This window comes from Staurois parvus, unplaced genomic scaffold (assembly GCF_062004578.1).
Source record: "Staurois parvus isolate SC_StPar_1 unplaced genomic scaffold, SC_StPar_1.0 ptg000066l, whole genome shotgun sequence".
Taxonomy (NCBI): Eukaryota; Metazoa; Chordata; class Amphibia; order Anura; family Ranidae; genus Staurois; species Staurois parvus.
The window spans coordinates 1,016,922-1,038,854 of NW_028317862.1; the positions used below are offsets into that span (position 1 = coordinate 1,016,922).

General features: G+C 37.7%; 1 protein-coding gene across 2 annotated transcripts in view; it reads left to right on the forward strand.

Moving 5' to 3' along the window:
* The window catches only part of SUCO (SUN domain containing ossification factor), a 139,904-nt gene that overhangs the window by 81,231 nt on the left and 36,740 nt on the right, over positions 1-21,933 (forward strand). Inside the window, exons 9-17 of one of the 2 annotated variants that reach the window (XM_089668878.1) lie at positions 442-509; positions 1,732-1,839; positions 2,664-2,769; positions 7,986-8,006; positions 8,206-8,261; positions 9,307-9,398; positions 17,061-17,126; positions 19,911-19,991; positions 21,680-21,773. In XM_089668878.1, the coding sequence (XP_089525004.1) occupies positions 442-509; positions 1,732-1,839; positions 2,664-2,769; positions 7,986-8,006; positions 8,206-8,261; positions 9,307-9,398; positions 17,061-17,126; positions 19,911-19,991; positions 21,680-21,773 (692 nt within the window). The remainder of the gene's footprint in view (positions 1-441; positions 510-1,731; positions 1,840-2,663; positions 2,770-7,985; positions 8,007-8,205; positions 8,262-9,306; positions 9,399-17,060; positions 17,127-19,910; positions 19,992-21,679; positions 21,774-21,933) is intronic. The other variant, XM_089668879.1, reaches the window with a different exon arrangement.

Sequence of the window (21,933 nt, forward strand, 5' to 3'; positions counted from 1 at the left end):
CCTAAGCCTTTTTCAGGAACGTATATGATTGTAATATGGACATTGACCCCATAACAAAATGGCTGCTATGGGGGCACTCGCGGGAGGGAACATACGGCACTGCCCACTGCTCGGTTTTGAGCAGCATCTGTCATTCTGCATCCTGTGAGAGCAGAGAGAGGGATGAGCACCCCTACAGACTGGGACAGTGCTGGATTGAGAGAGGACTTGTGTAAGTATTTATTAGAGGAAAAGGGGGGATGCATTAAGGTAAAAAAAATAAAAATTGCTTTTAGAACCACTGTAAAGACAAGCTAGTACAGTACTGTATCTCAACCGGTAATACTGCCCCCCTTATCAACAACCCTATGTTCATACTGTAGCTTAATGTAGCCTATATACAAGATGAAACAAAATTAAATATATTTTAAAGCGTAATATGTTAATATAATTTTCTTCTAGAGCACATCAGCAATACTTATAGAAAACATGGACCTGTACATGTTAAACCCATGTAGCACAAAAATTTGGTGAGTAACTATATTGTCATGTTAAATATGTACTTTTTTTTATATTTTATATGTTCATCTGTTTATCCATTTATGTAAGTCCAAGGGGTGTATTTCATTTTCAAGAAGTCATTTATTTGGTTCTTTAAACCAGTGTTTCAACTTTTTTTTTTTTTTTTTTTTCCAATCAAGGCACCCTTTAAAATTAGGCACAATCTTGAGGCACCCCATTCTAAAATGTAAAAAACTAAACTGATAGGTGCCACACATGTAGGATGTGTGCACGCTTCACAATGGAACCTGTGGCTTTGTGTAGCAAAAAAAGCAGGCTTTATCCACCTGCTGGCTTGTACATAATTTTCTGGTAATTTGGGGAATTTTTTAGGCATTTGTTTAGGCACCCCTGACGAACCCAGAAAGCACCTTAGGGTGCCTAGGCACCTTGGTTGAAAAGGGCTGCTTTAAACCTTTCACTTTTTTGCACACATTTTAAAATAATAATCATTTTAGTCCTGAAGATTACTAAAACAAAAACCCCAAACATTAAATATTTTGTAAAAGCAGAGAACTTGTAGAATAAAATGTTGGTAGTTAAAATTTGTTATGCCACACAATACTTGCATTTGTGGCTGATCAAATGCAGAATTTCATTAAAAACTACACTAAAGTTAAATTTAGGGCACACAAGTGCAATATAGTATGCAATTTTTGGTGAACTATAATGTTGCGCCAAGGAAAAACCTGTTGTGGTTTTTTGGGCCTGTTGGCTTTTTGTCGTGTTTCCCCATTCCTCATCCCTCCATATTCAGTCATTTGGGGCATCCCTATCATATATGAAGATTCTGTGTGTCCTGTGATGTATAATGGAGAAAATGTGATTTCTTGTTTACTTGTAAAATCCTTTTCTTGAAGTACATCACAGGACACTGGGATCCCACCCCCCTTCCTATGTTCATGGCTTGCTACTAAACCTAAGCTATGCCTAGTCTGGAGGGGAATACTGTCTTTTTTTTGCCAGTGTCCAAGATCCTGAAAGTGGCAACATATTGTTATGGATATGAAGATGTTCTGTGTACTCCAAGAAAAGAATTTTCCAGGCATACCAAAAATTCCATTATTCAACTAGAGTCTTTTAATCTAGTATTTATAGTTTTTGACAGACTGGTAGCGTACCTTTTTTATACATTTGCATTGTCATACATAGAAGTAACATTTTAAATTCAATAGTTTTAATTATTTTCAGGTTTGTGATTGAACTTTGTGAACCAATCCAAGTGAAGCAGCTAGACATTGCGAACTATGAGCTCTTCTCTTCCACACCAAGAGATTTTCTGGTTTCCATTAGTGACAGGTACTAAGTTGTGTATATTGGCATATCTTGAAATGTATGGTCAAATTACTGCTGTCAGAATAGATTTGCCTCTGAAAATAAAAATCATTTTAAACATGTCAATTCTTTTATTTTTTTTTCCTTGCAAGTGATTGGGAATTTCACCACATTCACTAAGCTATTGGAAAATACCCTTGTAAAGTGAACAGTTTATTTGCCTTTAATCAACCCTATAGACTCTGTTGCCCCTTTTGTAGTTGTAGGATGGAGAAACAGATTATCCCAGGGACAGAGAAAGTTTACAACTTTACTGGTAACTTCTAAACAATGGTCTCTAAAGACTTTACCTTTGTTGTAACTGATGTCTGGCACTTTACAAGTGTCTAAGAAATAAATGAACATTTGCCTGACCTGGCCAGTCTTCCCACCACTTTTTTAGACCTCTTGTTCACTGAGCATGTTCACAAGGAAACGTAAGCAGCCATGTTGGAGGTATCTTGAGTTATTGGTCCTGAGATAAGGGGGTTGACTTACTAAATCTTGACAGTGCAAAATCTGGTGCAGCTCTGCATAGAAACCAATCAGCTTCCAGTTTTTTGTCATAATTAGTTGAACAAGCTGAAGGTAGCTCATTGGCTACCATGCTCAGCTGCACCAGATTTTGCATTCTCCGTTTTTGTAAATCCGCTCCAAGGTATAGCTTGCTGTCTTCTCCATAGTCTAAATAGCATTGTGAATAAAATTTGTCAGCTAGATTGTGCATGCTGGGCACCATCTAAATTGTTTTTGGAGGGATGCAGACATAGTCTTTGGGTTTGAAAAATGTTAAACTTTCTACTTCGCAGGTATCCCACCAATAAGTGGGTAAAACTGGGCACTTTCCATGCGCGAGATGAAAGGACAGTACAGAGTTTTCCACTGGATGAGCAGATGTATGCTAAATATGTTAAGGTAATACTGGCTTGTCCTAATTCATTTAATTTCATAAGCACTGTGATATAAATCCAGGCTTTATGTTGGTTACAAAAGGTAATCTTGCAATTGTTTTTTTGGTGGGTACATATTGTGTATTGGTCATAGGAAAAAAATGTAAACGCTGAACTTAGAGTGAACTGATCATGTTTAAATATATTCCATTTCACATTTACCTATTGCTTTTATTGTTAGAATAAATTTTACTGTTGGTAAAGTTTGTATCACTTTCCAGAACTACCATGTTTGAGGTGTGAGCTGGGGGATTGTTACAGAGACCAGTCATTTTATTACCCAGCAGCCACTTATTTTTATGGTGGCTTCGGTAATGAGATATCTGCAAAGATTCCCACCACCTGCCATAGTATAGCCATTATAAGGGGGTCCACACTTCCTTTTATTTCATTGTGAAGCATTTAGGAAGAGTATTGAGGTTTGGTGGGGTTGAATCATTTGGGGTAGGTTGGATGGCAGTCCTGGGACTTTTCTTCTCTGCAAAATAGGTTATGTTAGGGACCCTATATGATAGCTGTTGTGTTCCTGTTTTTGGCTTGAGTTCCTTCCAAGTGTGTTGTTCTACAACATTAGGGAACATTACCTATGCCCCGCCATTGGTAGGCAATCTCCACTTCTGTTTAGCCATAGTGTAGTCTGGTTGTTTAGCCAGATAGGGGGAGCCCTGAGATCAGCTTTAAAACCTCTCCTTAGATTTTTTTTTTTTTTTTTTTGTCTCTTGGAGAGGTTTCCTTTTTAATCTTTGACTCGAGACTTCATGAGATCTCTGCTAAGGGAGAAAAATCTTCATTTGGACATGGAACTGAATGGAACAATGCTCCCCTTTTCAAAGATGTCCCCTTCTATTTCTCTAGTGACAATGTGAGTTGTGTTTTCCCCTTCCTTTCGGTCTTAGTCCATCAAATCTAAAACTAATTTGGACCGAAAATGCACTTTAAGATATCACAGACTGCGGTATAAAACAGTGGAAAAGAGAATAGTAGAATGTAATATTTCATGTTGCCTCCAAGCTGTTATACTGCTGGTTAGAATGTTTGTTATTCATCTGTGTAATGATGGTCATTGAAGCCCTCGTTTTCCCACACATGACCATGTTTATTCAATGTGACCAGTTCACTTTAGGTGTTTAAAGAATATTTCTACAAAATTACATTTAGTAGCTCAATCACAAATGCCTTATAAAGGGAAGAAGTAAACAAAAGCAATCTCCATAATGTAAACTGTATAAAGTGCTTTATAATTGGCATTGTTATGTATGAATTCTCCAGGGAATAACTATCTGCTTCTTTCTGGCTGTCTTTGCTCTTCAGGGAGAGGCTGCAACTGCTACTTGTACCTTTCTGCCTTGTTCTAGGGAATTGGCCTTCATTTCTGCAGCCCCATTACCATATAATTAGTCATTTAAAAACACTTTGAATATTCTTGTCAGCAGTAAGCCATGTGTTTAGATCATAGCTGCCATGGCCTTTTTTTAGTGGTATTTAAAAAACCTATTTTAAACCTACAACTGTGTGTTCATTCCAGCATGGTACTTTGTCAGTATAGTAAAGTTGTATAGCTGACAAATCTTGTATAAGACCCACTGTTTTATATGCATACAACACATACATCTTTGGTCGTTTACATTCCTTTGTTTACAATCTGCAGCGTGACTGCTTTTTGCTAAGGGGAAAAAAGTGCACATAAAATCTTGTCAGTGAAATATGTGATACATATTTCTGTGATGTCTCCTTTATATGTTCCAGCAGCTATTTTGGTATTTTAATATGCACTTTGAACTTCACTTATGTGCCTGGCTTCTATTAGATGTGAACATATTAGCTTGAATGTGTTAAGGCTAATTCCCTACAATTTTCTTTTTCCTTTCTTTGTGCTGGTAAAAATCTAAAACGTTATGTAGGCGTATTTTCTTCAGAACTGGTTAATTGCTTTCTAATTTATAAAACTGATCTGTTGCCCTCCTGGTAAAGTTGTAGAATTTTGCAATTTATTTATTTATTTTTTCAAGAGTGTATATCTTTATCGGGTATAGGAAGGAAAATACCAAAACATCACACAGCTTTGCATTGTCATTGATTTACACAATGTAAGAATAAGCCTGTAAGTGTTTCTGATAAAACTCTTACGGCATCTCATAATATACAAATTATTTTTAGACTCCCTCTCTTTTTAACTTTTAGTAAAATACTTACAATGTGTTGTAAAAAAAAAAAGCGTGTGCAAAAGCGACTTCTCAAGAAAAATTGATAACTTAAATTATGGCCAAAGCTTTTTTGGGCCATACTTCTCTTGTGGGTCACCTGCTGTCTGACAATCACTGCTCTCCGCTCTGAGCAAACAGTCTGTCTTAGAGGCTGACATGGGACAGTGCATCACAGTATGAGGGCGTATGTGGTGTTGTGTGTGTTTTTTTTTATTCAATGAAAATAATACATTGCAGTCAAGAGAGCTCATATTAGCTGACATAATTTCTGACAAAATCAGTAATTTAAAGTAGTTCTAAAAGGTTTTTTCCCTAAAATAAATACGCTGTACTTACCTGTGGAAGTGGAAAGAAGTGGTCTCTTACATCCACTTCTCTGGTCCCCTGCCCATGCTCTCCACTGCTCCTCTTCTGCGAGTGCCCCCATAGCAAGCTGACTGCTAATGGGGCATTTGTGCAGGTATGCTCCCAGGATGGGCTGTGTGCATCCATAGACACACACAATGCGACTTGGCCTTGACAAGCTAATGTCTCCCGCTGCTGCCTCTGTGTTCCAAGTTTAGAACACCTCTGCAGACAGGCACAGTGCTGATCAAGAAGAACTCAGGTCAGCGTTCAGAGAGGTGGGGGTTCGATACAATGGGACGTTTTTTACCTTCATGCAGGGCATGCATTAAGGTAAAAAAAAAATCTCAACTTTAAAGCCACTTTAAGGCTGTTCTCAAACAGATGTAAAAAAAAAAATGCTCAGTTGTATATTTTTCAGACCAAAAGGGACCAAGTAAGAGAAGTTTACTGTTGGGGTTTACATACATTTTAGACATAGATGTGTTGGATGGGGAAAACGGAAACCGCTACGAAGGTCAATAGTGGTATAGTCTTTGACGTTCTTTTCCCTTCTAAATCTAAAGGACAGAATCGGGTCCATGTGGTAGCTTGGAGAAAGTAATTACAGCCTCCTAATGTCCCTTCACTAAGAAGGGTGGCATGTTTAATAGAGGGATTATTTCCCCCAAGGGTATGGTAGTCTCAGATGCATCTGTGTTCTCAGTAGGGTAATGCTTGCTATAACTTCCGTAAGCCTGTTGCAGACACTTCCCCTCAACTTCTTGTCTGTCTTAACGGATTTAGGTCCTGTTAAATATGGTGCACTATGTACAGTAAATACAGATGGGTAAGATCAATGCACTACAAATGTTAGAAGCAATGCTTTAAAACTGGCCATACAGTAATAGTTTCTTTTCGCTCAGCCAATGACTGCTATACAGCATGGGCAAATGAATCTCCCGCTACAGCTATTGTATTTTCACAGCCTGTCCTGCCTGCTGTCAAAAATACCCAAACAGTGGTTGCATCTGATTGAATGCAGTTGTTGTTTTGTTAAAAGGAGCCCGCTGGAAAATTTTTGGACAAAGTCGATTTGAACAATAAATTTTGACAAACTGAGTGGGGCCGCCAGGGCCGCCCAATGAACAAAATTTGCACAGTATATTGCCAGCTTAACTCTTGCAGCTTTTTGTGCAATGTATGTAGTTAAAAATGTATTTGATGTGCATCAGTTTGACAATGCAAAGGTGTGCTTTAGTAATCAGTATTCAACTTGAAATTACAGAAAATTTTAGATAGTTGTCCTGGTTATTTGCTCAAAAGTAGTGTCAGCGGGATATGAATCTTATTACTGCTGTTTGCTTTTATATGTACACACACACTTTTTTTTTTTGTGATGTTTGAAAAGTGAAATGTGATAAATGGACTATTTTGCAAGTATCTATACTTATTGTAACCTTACTACCAGGGTGGATTTGATTTAAATCAAACTGATTTAAATCACGATTTAAATCACAATTTAAATCCCTAGTCAGTAAGGCTTGATTTAAATCATAGTTTTCTACATAGACTAATTCTTGCTGGTATAACTTTAATATGCAAGTAGATGAAGATTTTTAGAATAACTTTTCATATTAGTTTTTTTATCCCCAGTTTAATAGGTTCATCATTCATATTTGGACAACTTGTCTGTTGTACTTAGGAAGGAGAAAAATAATCATTACCTTAATAATAATTTAAATAGATTTATTCAACTGAAACAATAACATTCCAGCATATGTTATTTGCTTAAACAAACATCCATGTTTGGTAACTAATTTGGCTAAACAAAATATATATATTTTAAGAAACTTAGACTGTCAGCCCCTTCCTCCTCACACTTGGTTTCATTTTCTTCTTGTGCAGATCTATTCCACTCCAAACAATCAGAAAAATATTGTTTCTATTCTATTCACTGAACTTCTTGAAACTTAGCACTGAAGGGGTTGATTCTGTATTCATAGGTTTGCAGAAGTTAGGATTAAGGTCTTTTTCTTAACTCTGTTCATGTTCTAACATTTTTGCTGTGAAGAAGAGGCATGTGATCTCCGCTGAGTCAAATTCAGTTTTGAGAACTGCAAAAGTAAACCAAGCATCTGTGAGAATATCTTGTAGGCAGAGAAACTGCCCAATAATCTTACAAAAACCTCTGGAAGAGCATGACATTGTGAATGGATTAATGGAATTTATTTACCAAAAAAATTAAACATATACAGCCTTATTCTACATAATTAAAAAACTAATCTTTATTTCATGATGGAATAACCTTTGGATGGTAATATATTTTCCTCAAAAAGCATTTTATACAAAAAAATCCGATTTAAAATAAAAAAAATCTGATTAAAATAAAAAAAATCTGATTTTTTTTAAAAAAAAATTTAATTTTTTTTAATTTTTTTAAAAAAATCATTGATTTTTATCCACTCTGCTTACTACTGATTCTAGAAAAATTAGAATAACAAAGCAAAATACTACAACTTTATATATCCTCTTTGCTTGATGTTCAATAACCTTTTTAGATGCTGATTCTTTTTATATGGCTTGTGGCATGTATCTTGTTTCTGTACTGACACTTGTTTTCTTTCTCTTTCCTTGTTCCTTGTTGCTTCAGATGTTCATCAAATACATAAAGGTTAGCAACCTTCACTGAATGTTGTGTATATATAGCTGATTAATGCATGGCAAAAGTTGCTTTCAGATCTTATCACTAGAGCAAATTCATACTTGCTTGTAGATGTGAATAATTATGCCTAATGCTTATGTGCTGCCAGTAAATTGCAGTTCAAGCTGGTTCTTATTCCCATTTTTTTTTTTTTTTTTTTTTTTTTAAGGTGGAACTGATATCACATTTCGGATCTGAACACTTTTGTCCATTAAGTCTCATAAGGTAAGAGTGAAACCATGCAGTGCAATGGAGATCTTCATTGAGAAGTTCACTATATGGATGCACTAATTATCTAACATTTCCAGTTCCATTTACAAATGAGTGCTTAAAATTAAACCTAAAGTATAATTACATCACTTGTCTTTCTGTCTGCCCTAAAGCCTTAAATCAAAACTTCACATTCCCAATCAACACTGAATTGTTTCAATCCTCTAACATTAGTAAATAGATAGGAAAGTATATCCTATTTACTTGTGTTTTTAAACTTTTTTTTTTTTTTTTTTTACATTTCTTCAGTTACTTAAGGGTTTCCATGCCTAGACAAATGATGTCATACATATCAGGAGTTTTCAGGTAGAAAGGAGGGGTTTTCTAAGCTAAGCAAACCCTCCTGTGTTTTTATAGTGTTTTTTTTTCTTTTTTTCAGTTTGTGGTGCTCAGATGCAGTGTAGTTCTGCTTTAACATCAAGTTTTGAACTGAACATAATCTGCTCATGACCCTATAGAGTTTATTAGGTGACCAAATCTCTTGGCATGTGATCTATGTTAAACGGGAATATCAGTTTTATATTGGCTAATGATTACTAGCGATTAATTGCAACCTACCTGGGTTAGGTTTGAGCAGGGATGGTGAACAATACTAATGTCGTATGGTGCATCAGAACCCCTTTGAAGTCCATGGTTGCCAAGTATTAAAAAAATTAGGTCTCGCCACATTGTAGCTAATAAGCAAGAAAACTATCCCGGGGCCAGGTGACATCACAGGTTGCCCAGGATGCTGTGGAGCTGGCACCTCCAGATTCCATATGAACCATTGACTGGAAGAAGGAAGCTGTCCTATATAGTAGCTGGAGAAGCTGGGAGCTCATCCCTAATCATTCTCTTAGGCAGAGATCACATACCAGACGCCAAGTGATAGGCCACCTAAATGTTAAGGAAGTCTTTTAGCATGTTTTATTTTAAGATAATACTTTTAAATTACATCTGCTTTATTTCATTTAAAATAAAATGCACACAACAGGTTTCCTTTTTATTAAAACATTCTTAGGGTTTTCGGTACCAGCATGGTGGAGGAGTATGAAGAAATTGTGGACCCACAGTACCATTCAGAGCGTCCAGAAATCTATGATGAAGATGAAGGTAGTAAATCTTATGTTAATCAGTAAAACACAACCTAAAAACATACAAATTTTAACTAATGGTAGTTATGTGCATTAAAATATAGTAAAGGGAATGAGTGGTGTTCATAGTCATATCCTATCTTTGGCATCTGTTCCCTGGGTTCTTCTGTATTAACTGTTTGGCACAAGGGCATTGAGGTAGATCATTGCGAGGAGGCCAAGCTCTTTCTCCACTTGCATACTACTTTCCTTCTCCAGTAATTTATGCCCAGTGCTTGTTGACTACCTGGCCAGCAAAGTTATGGAATACCAGCTACTACTCCAAGTTAAAACCACTTTCTTGGAATAGGGTTTGGGTAAGTGATCATCGGCCATTGTATCAGAAACTGGTGGATTTTACTATTTACTAATGGGTGACTTTTAATAAGAACAAGAATTTTTATTTTCCCCAATCATCCTCCATTAAGGTCACATGAGATGGATTCTGCCCACCTACAAGAAACACAAGTATAGAGAGTTTAAAGCTCCTCAGCAACTCCAGCCCCTCAGTTCTTGTGTTTCCTGCTCCACCTGCAGATATGCTTGTGCAGCTCACTCATTTAAGCCCTTTTTGTGATTCCCAGGAGCTGGGATATCGAACCTTTTAGAGACTGAGTGCCCAAACTGCAACCCAAACCCACTTATTTATCGCAGCGTGCCAACACTGGAATTAAACCTGAATACTGAGGTTTTAGTTTAGAAAAATCAACCCATCCATTAACATCTTTTGTCTTTAAAGAAAAACACAATAATAGAGCTTTGTTCCACTGACTACCAGCACTAAGGGGCAAAGTTCCACTGACCACCAGTACAAGCTAAAATCTTGTGTTAATAAAAACAAATGTATTAAAACTCACAGCCAGTCCAAAATATATATATTAGTGTTGTGTTCAAAATATTAGCAGTCAGACATCACTAACCTGATCAATCACTGTTTTTGGTAGAAATGATATTTCTACATGGCAGATAATTTACTAGCAGGTGTAGTAGAGTAATAGAAATCCAACAGACCCAACAGTCATGACATGCATGCTGCTGATTCTGTGTAATTGAATCACTAATTGAAAGGGGCATGTTCAAAATAATAGCAGTGTGGAGTTCTATTAGTGAGGTCATTCATTCTTTGAAAAACAGGTGGCAATTATTGCCTTTATTTAAGGAAGGAAGGCAGCAAACGTTGTACATGCTGGTTACAGTGCATTTCTCTCTGAAATTCTGAGGAAAATGGGTCGTTCCAGACATTGTTCAGAAGAACAGCGTACCTTGATTAAAAAGTTGATTGGAGAGGGGAAAACATATAAAGAAGTGTAGAAAATGATAGGCTGCTCAGCTAAAATGATCGCAAATGCTTTAAAATGGCAACCAAAACCTAAAAGACGTGGAAGAAAGCGAAAAACTACCATTCTAATGGATAGAATAGCCAAAATGGCCGGACTCAGCCAACAATCAGCTCCAGGAAAATCAAAGAAGATCTAAAGTTACTTGTGAGTACTGTTACAATTAGAAGACGCCTATGTGAAGCCAAGCTATCTGCAAGAAGCCCCCGCAAAGTCCCACCGTTGAAAAAAAGACGTGCTGAAGAGGTTACAATTTGCCAAAGAGCACATTGACTGGCTTAAAGAGAAATGGAGCAACATTTTGTGAACTGATGAAAGTATGATTGTTCTTTTTGGGTCTAGTGGCCGGAGACAGTTTGTCAGACGACCCCCAAACACTGAATTCAAGCCACAGTACACTGTGAAGACAGTGAAGCATGGTTGCACAAGCATCATGATATGGGGATGTTTCTCATACTACGGTGTTGGGCCTATTTATCGCATACCAGGGATCATGGATCAGTTTGAATACATCAGAATACTTGAAGAGGTCATGCTGCCTTATGCCGAAGAGGAAATGCCCTTGAAATGGGTGTTCCAACAAAACAACGACCCCAAACACACCAGTAAATGTGCAACATCTTGGTTCCAGACTAACAAGATTGACGTTATGGAGTGGCCAGCCCAATCCCCGGATCTTAATCCAATAGAAAACTTGTGGGTTGACATCAAAAATGTCGTTTCTGAGGCAAAACCATGAAATAGAGAAGAACTGTGGAATGTAGTCCAATCATCCTGGGCTGGAATACCTGTTCACAGGTGCCAGAAGTTGGTTGACTCCATGCAACACAGATGTACAGCAGTTCTCAGAAACAGTGCTTATACAACTAAATATTAAGTGATTCAAAGGAAAGCAAAATCTTCAAACTTTTTTCAGTTTATATAGTGAATGTTTGAGTTTGTAAAGAAGAATACAAACACTATTTTTTAAAAAATATTCACTTTTCTTCAATTTTTTTTAGAGTAACAACACAAATATGATATATTTTTCTTCGTTTTGATTTAGAATAGAATGTGTAGTGTTCCCAATACATTTGTGTGTATGGAAATAAAAGCTTATTAGAAGGATTTTGAGCTTTATTCATTTTTTCAACACACTGCTATTATTTTGAACACAACTGTGTGTGTGTGTGTGTGTGTGTGTGTATGAAAATATAAATATATAAAATCTTCTTGGCCGTGCACTGATCGGCCATGCGAAAGCTTGGACGAGTAGCTGCTAACGAGTCACGGCTCGTGACATCGCCTGGTGCCGCTACTCCTTTCCGAGCATGCGCATAACCCCGATGCCTGGCTGCTGGGGTGATTTGGCTTGCGTGCCCACTGCGGCATGCATGCCATAGGTTCACCACCACTGGTCTAGGGGGTTTGTGTGGCTGTGGTCTCCCCAGGCTGCAACCTTCCCTTTATATGCAACTATTGACGCCAGGTTTCTGCAGAGCAGGTACTCGCTCTGGTTACAGGATCTGGTAGGCAGCCAGGAAGTTCTTGGCTACACATCATGGCAGACCAAGTTCTGTTTTGTTGCACCTGCTGGATGTTCCCTTGACTTGCGAGGGGGAGGCGCTTTATGACTGTCCAAACACCACTTGTGGGAGCTTTATTTTCCTTCCTCCATCAATAGCATCCATGGTGCACCCATAAGGAACAGTGGTGCTTCAGAGGGACTACTTATTTCAGCATTTTCTCAGCTTTTCTACACCACTTACTTTCAATTTGGCATAGAAGTACAAAATAGATCAACACACAAGAAAGATGTGTTTTAACATTCTCTTTCATCATAGTGAAACGTCTAAAAAAAAAAAAATTAACCCGTACTATTACGGCTAAACAAGCATTTGTACTTGTTTCAGCCATTCACTTTGTTCAATTTTGCACAGTAATACAGGGCAATTATACAACTTCAGTATGTTTTATTCGGTGTACAACAACATGGAAGGGACTACCTAGCTTCATTGACAATGGACTTCAGCAGCCGTGTTGATGTGTGACTGTAACTTATGAATCGGCTTTGTTTTATATAGGCATCCTAAAGGTCTTGACTCCAAAGTGTATTTCCACTTTTCCAGCCAAATTGGAAGAACACCGACATTATATTTGTTACATGTTCCTATTCACATAGCATAACTTGCATTTATTAAAAAGTTTCTGCTTACCCTTTCACTTGGGTGGTACATTGTATATTAGAACACGTAAAAAACTGTTTCTCAATCTGTCCTCTAATTGCACATTGCAGGCTGTTTATAAACAAAAGTGGACTGTAGATTCCTATATATAAGCCTGCTCCATAGAATCACCTTGAAAGGTAAGAAATATTGTTTAAAAAAATATTTGTGGGTATGCTGTGCGAGTGGAAAACATTACCTACATAAAGTGGGGGTTTATCACATTTGACTGACTGCAAAAATGGAAATACACTTTAAGTCCTCAGGATGTTTATATACATATGCTCACTCTCCTTTGCAACAAAACATGTCAACCTGACAAATTAAGTCCTGGCATACGGGTAGAGCAGCTCCTTTAATTTGTCGTATCAGCAAGCTGCAGTTCTCGTTTATTGTAACTGTAAAACTAAAAAAGTTACACTATTACAGCCTTGTTATTGCAGACGTTTACAATGTCATCCTAACAGAAGCTGTGGAAGGTTGTAATCCCATATGTTGGAAAATATTTTTTTTTTCTATTTCAATATTTTGATTAAATAAGTTTTTGTTTTTATATTACAAGAAGCTCATGATACGCCCACGCAGGGGCAGAGCAGAACAATAGCATACATAAGCAGATACAAATCAGCAGGGTGTATTATCCCAGTAATGGAATGTCCAATGACACCAAGGAGGGATGGCAAAAAGCCGATCCAAATAGCAGCAGCAAACCATCATATTACCAAAAAAAAAAAAACAGAGGAAAAACCCCTACCGAGAAGTATCAGCTCAGAACATGGGGGGGGGGGACCCCAAACTGATAAAAAATAAAAACATAGAAAGAAATAAAGAAGGAAGAAAGATTTAGGGAAAAAACATGGAAGAAAGGAAGACTAGAAGAGTCACGGATCCAGGGCTAGCACAGGCAATGACTATAAGAGGCCATAGCTAGTAGGAGGCAGGGACGGCAGGGAATAATGTATCCAAGGTTCCCAAACCTTAAGGAATCTTGGATGAGAATCTTGAAGAATGCTAGACATCTGTTCATTGATCAGAATAGCATTCATCCGGGTCTTCACCCCCTGTAAGATGACCGAAGGGGTTCTCCAAACTTGAGCTATAGCATGTTTGGCCGAAATGAATAGGTAGGATGCCAGTTTCTGCTGAGACCTAGTCAGACCCAAAATTGGGCAATGCAGGAGGGCCACCCTTGCATCCTTATGAACTGTAATCTGAAATGTTTGTGGAATATATATATATATTTTTTTTTCTTTTAAATAGATATTCCTTTTTTTAAACACTGATTATTAGTCCATAGTTAGCCCCATTCAGCCTGTATTCCCTTGGCCATTTTTTTTTTTTTTGTTTTATTTACCTCTGCATTGCATTTGCGTTGTAAAAAAAAAAAGTAAAATAAAAACCCTATTATTTGTAAATAACTTTTCATGTCTTGTACCTGCAACATTGTTTAGTGTTTTATATGTAGGACAAATTAGAAAGCCTTGTTCTCACCAATGCAGTTTGTGTTTTGGTAGTTTTGCAGTGCATTTGCATTTTTGCGCCTGCCTTTTTGATATGCTTTGTGGTTTTTGTTTTTTGTTTTTGGCTCAACTTGTTGCTGGGCAGATTAAAAACGTGTCAAAATTGCACTACATGCATTTTTAGCAGCGTCTCCTTTGAAGTCTATTGAACAAAAAATGCAGTGTTTTGTATTTAAAAAAGGTCCATGACCCTTTCCAAAAATGCATGATGTGAATGTGTCCCATAGAAAACCACGTTGAACTGTAGTGAGTTTTTGCAAAAAGCAATAAACGTGTTGGTGTAAACCAGGGCTAAGGAAAAACTCCCGCTCCCGGCATGCCTGAATTTTTTGCTAGCGTCTTCAGGAGAATGGACATATTCTGAGAGGAGAAGCAAAACGTTTTATCAACATCACATCTAGATACCTAAATGCATTGAGTTGCTGCCATGTGATTGGCTGATTAGCAATTTGTGTTACCAAGCAATTGAACAGGTGTACCTAATAAAGTGGCCGGTGAGTCTATAATTGGAACAAATGTCTTGGTTGGAAGATTTCCCCTCTTTCCCTGTTCTGGAGGCAACTTACAGTCATGGCCGAAATTGTTGGCACCCTTGATATTTCTCCAGGAAATCATGTATTTCTCACGAAACGTATTGCATTAACACATGTTTTGCTATACACATGTTTATTCCCTTTGTGTGTATTGGGACAAAACAAAAAAAGGGAGGAAAGAAAGCAAATTCGACATAATGTCACACAAACCTCCAAAAATGGGCTGGACAAAAGTATTGGCACCCTTTCACAACTGCGGATAAATAAGAATGTTACAAGCATGTGATGCTCCTGTAAACTCACCTGGGGCAAGTAACAGGTGTGGGCAATATAGAAATCACACCTGAAAGCAGATAAAAAGGAGAGACGTTCACTTAACCTTTGCATTGTGTGTCTGTCTGTGCCACACTAAGCATGGACAACAGAAAGAGGAGACGAGAACTGTCTGAGGACCTGAGAACCAAAATTGTGGCAAAATATCAACAATCTCAAGGTTACAAGTCCATCTCCAGAGAACTAGATTTGCCTTTGTCCACAGTGCGCAACATTATCAAGAAGTTTGCAACCCATGGCACTGTAGCTAATCTCCCTGGTCGTGGACGGATGAGGAAAATTGATGAAAGATTGCAACGCAGAATAGTCCGGATGGTGGATAAGCAGCCCCAAACATGTTCCAAAGACATTCAAGCTGTCCTGCAGGCTCAGGGAGCATCAGTGTCAGCGCGAACTATCCGTCGACATTTAAATGAAATGAAACGCTATGGCAGGAGACCCAGGAGGACCCCACTGCTGACACAGAGACATAAAAAAGCAAGACTACAGTTTGCCAAAATGTACTTGAGTAAGCCAAAAGCCTTCTGGGAAAACGTCTTGTGGACAGATGAGACCAAGATAGAGCTTTTCGGTAAAGCACATCATTCTACTGTTTACCGAAAACGGAATGAGGCCTACAAAGAACAAAACACAGTACCTACGGTAAAATATGGTGGAGGTTCAATGATGTTTTGGGGTTGTTTTGCTGCCTCTGGCACTGGGTGCCTTGACTGTGTGCAAGGCATCATGAAATCTGAGGATTACCAAAGGATTTTGGGTCGCACTGTAGGGCCCAGTGTCAGAAAGCTGGGTTTGCGTCCAAGATCCTGGGTCTTCCAGCAGGACAATGACCCCAAACATACGTCAAAAAGCACTCAGAAATGGATGGCAAAGAAGCGCTGGAGAGTTCTGAAGTGGCCAGCAATGAGCCCAGATCTAAATCCCATTGAACACCTGTGGAGAGATCTTAAAATTGCTGTTGGGAAAAGGTGTCCTTCCAATAAGAGAGACCTGGAGCTGTTTGCAAAGGAAGAGTGGTCCAAAATTCCGGGTGAGAGGTGTCAGAAGCTTATTGATGGTTATAGGAAGCGACTGATTTCAGTTATGTTTTCCAAAGGGTGTGCAACCAAATATTAAGTTAAGGGTGCCAATACTTTTGTCCAGCCCATTTTTGGGGTTTTGTGTGACATTATGTCATATTTGCTTTTCTGCCTCTGTTTTATATTTGTTCCAATACATACAAAGGGAATAAACATGTGTATAGCAAAACATGTGTTAATGCAATACCTTTTTTGTGTGAAATACTTGATTTTCAGGAAAAATATCAAGGGTGCCAACAATTTCGGCCATGACTGTATATTATTATGGAGTTTCCATCACTACAGAACTGTGACAGTGGTCACCAGGACAAAAAGAGGGCAAATTTCATGAATGATGGCAAACAATAATACAAACCTGACTGGTTCTAACTTGTCATTCTATCCAAATTTAAAATAAATAGCAATAATAATAAAGGGTTTAGATGCACTTTACATTTTTAAAGGGAGGGAGGCTATAGTTTTTCTGCAAAAACATATTGAGTTATAATTAGAATTTCTTCCATACAGACAGTATTTTTTTTTTTTTTTTTTAATCACTCAAACTTGAATTGCACGGAAAAGTATATTTCCACTTGTAACATGCTATGTATTTGTATGTTTAGAAAAAAAGTACCAATCCTTTTTTGCTCTTCTTAGATTATCCAATGGATTACACCACAAGAGATGACAAATCTTCAAAAAACCTGCTTGGTTCTGCTACAAGTAAGTGATGCATCTATTTGATTAGCAATGGTAAAAAAGCTGAATATGCTTTTCAAAGTTAACTCTTTGCAACAATATCCCTTGGACTGCTACGGTAAATCCTTCCACCCTGGAAGTTACAGATCCAATATAGACAATATCCATCATCATGAATGATGTGTTCAAAATACCCCAATGTGTATGTATGTATGTGTGTGTATATGTATATGTGTATATATATATATATATATATATATATATATATATATATATATATATATAGTGTGTATGTATATAATATATGTGTGTATATATATATATATATATATATATATATATATATATAATCTTTCAGAATAAGGCCATACACCCTAATAAAGTCTTATAGTCCCCCAGTCTTAGTGTTCCATCAATTCTCAGTGTTCCTCATACCAATACATCCTCTCCACCTCTTATTACCTCAAAACAAATAAGCTAAACATAGTGCATTATCCTTTAACGCAGATGATATTAGTGCGTGTACATCAAAATAAGTGTCCCAGTGATCACATGTACATCCGGTGACTAGAGTTCCTACCCTTACCCAAAATAGGTAAAAACTTGCTTGTGTGTTCCACACTCCTCTGTTAATATGTGCCACGGCACACATCCGCTAACGATCATACAATCAATCGTGTAACATCTGTCAGTCTATCTACCTTACCAAATAGACAGGTAGTGCAGGCTAAATAAAACCAACAAAATCTCGTGCTCCAGGATCCTGCTGCCACTTCGAGGTCAGCCATCCTTCATATACTATGAATCCATGCCACGCCAAACATAAATAAGTGGTCAAACATCAATGTGAGGTCTGAATAGTATAACACATGAAAGGTAAACCTGCTCAAAAGCGATATTGGCTCTGCCTGGATGCCGGAGGTTTTATTTACCTGATGGCTTTTTGATAGTTAATTTCTCCACAATGCCTGTATCTAAAAAGGCTAATGAGAGCTCATTTTGGTGTGCTTTTTCCTGCTTGCTTAGAATATGTAAGTACTTTAAGTGTGCACATTCTGGACACAAGTTGACTTTGAATCTAACAATATAGGGTAGAAAAAAGTATTTAAAGTTAACCCTAAAGTGTGAATACAGCTCCATGAGCATAATAGGAAAGGGGTCTCTTCTGCCTTGTGTTAAAATTATCTGTGACAAGAATTGAAACCTGTATAACTGGTTTTTGGGGACAGACCCTGAATGTTCATTTAGTGTGTAGATTTAGCTTTTTTATTCTTTATTTTTTTCCCCCTGAAAAGCAAATGAAGGCCATTTTAAATTTTTAAGCACCATTTTATTGTTACTAGAAAATAAAACAATTGGTGCTATAGCATATGAAAAGAAAACATTTAAGTAGGTTAAAACATTTTGTAGTTTCGTCTTCAAAATGGATGACCACAAACACATTTAAATAGTATTTAGCAGGAACTGCCTGAGAGATGCAGCTGTCACAACTCCTCCTGCTCATACACATATAGCATAACGTATAGTATGTATCATTTTCATAGTTTCTCTATTGCTGCGTGTATGTGACAAAACAGGAGTTCTCCTTGGGGTCAACAGTCATTCTGACAGCTGCAGTTCCCTGGCCATTTTGCAGCAGATATCATCTATTAATAGTACCTTTTGTAGCCTTCTGTGTTTTGAGCTACAAGACTACCATAGGAGCCTCATGGCATTTCTTTGAAGGCTGGTTTGAGAGGGCTACATTCATTACTGTAGAAAGTGCTTTGATGCTTTTGACCATTGCTGCTATGTTTGTTCTGTTTTGGGCTAATTTATTGTTGCTACAAGCTTAACTGCTGAATGTCATCTGACCAGCTGGAGTATTGACCATTGTTAGTGTCATGACGTAATATCAGTCTAATCTGTTCTGTACATAAAAAAGCTTGTGATTTTTGGTAAAAAATTTCTTTCAGTTGTTCCAATTATACCTCTCCTTAATATATATAAATATAGTTTCCACAGTGAAGTGGTAACACTATTTTGAATCCAGAATTCTGTATGGGTGTCCATACCAGCCTTTCTCTACCTTCATACAAGAAAACCCTTGGAAAAAAAAAAAGTTACATTTAATAATTACTGAATTGTTACATATCTACAGCTAACAGTAGTAAAACAGTTGCACTTACCATAATAAGTAAAAAAAATAATGAATGCTGCATTTTTGTCACCCAGGGCTGTTCTATACATATTTTTAGGAATACTACTCGAATGAAATGAATAACAGCCAGAAAATAATTGTAGACAGTGAAAATTGTAGTGTTCCCTTAAATTGAGGGTCAGTGGAGAAATCCCTGCTTACTATAATACATAATGTAAATGTGCCCCCATATTTTTGTGGTCCATAAAGTAATCTTACAGTAACTGTTTAGTACCACCTTGCTTTGGATGCAAATAAAATGCCCCCTGACATTGGAGGCCAGTGAAGCCTTTCTTAGACTCATGAAAAGTGGGAGAAGGAACCCCTTACATTGGTGGTCATTGGGAAGAATGCCCTCTTACAGATGGCTAAAAAAGATCACCGTATCAGTCATTGGTTATCTAAAAGTCAGAAATTGCTCAAGGAACTTCTAGCAACTCCAGGAGGATCCCTGGTTGAGAAAGGCTGGTCTATACTGTGAACCTTGGTTAACTGAGACATAACAGTCAAGCACAAAGTGCATAACTTGGTCTACTGTACTGACTTATAGTGTACACTTTCCCTTGGTGACAGTATTGATATGACTGCAGACCAGTAACATTTGCTTGTGTTCCTTGCATTCTCTTCAGATGCCATTCTTAGCATGGTGAATAATCTTGCTGCTAACATGCTGGGTGCCAATACTGAGGAAGCGATCTCTGAAGGGAAAGGTAGCTGCTTTATATTTGTACTTAAATTGAAACACTGGTTCAAAGTAAGGAATATATGAAAGCATATTGATCCTCTTCTACAGTGAGCTCTTTGAGTAATGTTTTTTAAGACTTTTCGTAGTATATAACAAAGGTATTGGGAAACCTCTCCGTAGAAAGTATCTTAACAGAATGATGAGTACATGGTGACCAATGGATCTCTGACGGCGCTTACCCATCTGGTAATGTAATAGAAAAGGTAGTGGGGCTTTTTAGCTGAGTGATTTGCAAAGAAGCTTTTTTGCTGCATTGCCAAATACGTCATGTCTGCCAGCACTGTGTACCATGTGCATTGTATGTATAGCTGCCACAAGTCAAATGGTGTTTGTCAGCAACTTGACCGATGAAGGCGGTGGGTAGCAAATATATTGGTTATAAATGAACACATACATTTTTAGCTAACACTACTTTACTTTATCGGTTTAGTCCTACAAGCATGTATGTAATTAGGGTGCCAATTTGGCATTGCATTGCCTCAACTCTTTGACTTATATTAATAACTATGAGTTCTGTGTCCTCTAGTCCTGCTCAGAAGCCAGTCATGCTGCCTTGGGCTGTGTTTTCGGGAGGGTTCTGTGACCCTGAACTCTGTGGGTATTAGTGTTGCAGAATCTTCCCTTTTATACTTTTTACTGAGCTGGTCCTGATATCATGCAGAAACCAGATCTTGCTGTACTGAAGAGCAACCCCAGTGTGATAAGATAAAGTAATAATTCACTGGCGTGGAGCACCTTACTTCTTCTAAGCAGCCTTCATGAGCAGATGAATCTGATATGATAATTCTGGCTTCATGCTGGTTTCATAATCAGATTGCCTGTACCCTGCACCAGACAGGTTTGCTGGCAATCCTGTAAAGACGACGGGTCAGTACGAAAAGATAATACGGGTCCAAATAAATAGGAGCACTTGATAAAATGTTTGAAAATGAGCAATGTCTTTTATTAATTAAAGCCTTTATTTACTTAAAGCCTGGGTAGACAATGGTGAAACTATATTTATGGATTATGTACACAGTTGCTGAAGTAGTGGTTAGCCCTATCTGCTTCTAAATGCATTCAGCACATCTAATGTCCTACTGTACTTGTACAGTTCTGTGAACCTTGTGGATGGAACTCCTGTAACGTATGCCATGCATTGCAAATTATAAAGACTTGTAATATCCATTACAGATTTTTAGACTGACTTCAAAAACCCAACTTAACTGTCCCTGGGATTGGGGAAATGCAGATCACAAACTGAGCTGTCGCTCAAAGTTTGCTATATATTATATGTTATAATTTTCTTGTACTTTTCCACTTCTTCGTTGTGAAAGATAAGCAATTCACCACCTCCCACAATGTAGAGCCCAGGGTCAAAAGGTCTAAATAGCATTGCAGTGTGGGAACTTTAGAAATATAATTTATGGCATTGCAAGGGCACATCATTGTGGACAAGCTAAGAGTTTAGGCTGTCAGCTACCAGCTGCAGCTCCTAGTTTATGGGATCTCAGGTTTTCCACAGATTTATTTTAATATGGTAATATGTTTGGTATTTTTGCTTTTTATATTTCTGGTAAAACAGGTTACACAGAAGAAGCATGTTTGGTCACTTGCTATATTAGGAGAGTGAAGTAAATACTAATTAATATACTCATATTGTTTCTTTTTAAGTCTTGAATGGAAGCACACCTAAAAATATGACTGCGGAGACTGTGGAAGCCAGTACAGAAAAGACCACTGAACAAGCGCCACCTACACCAGCTACGTGAGTGTGCTGTTAACGTGTGTGTGTGTCACCTACCATGGACAATGGTCTTTATTTCATCATCCACTTCAATTAGGTTATATGCTCATATACAAGCTAATGGTGTTGCCTGTTCTGTTGTATGTCCTTATTTATCACCAAAATCTGTATTAGAAATAAC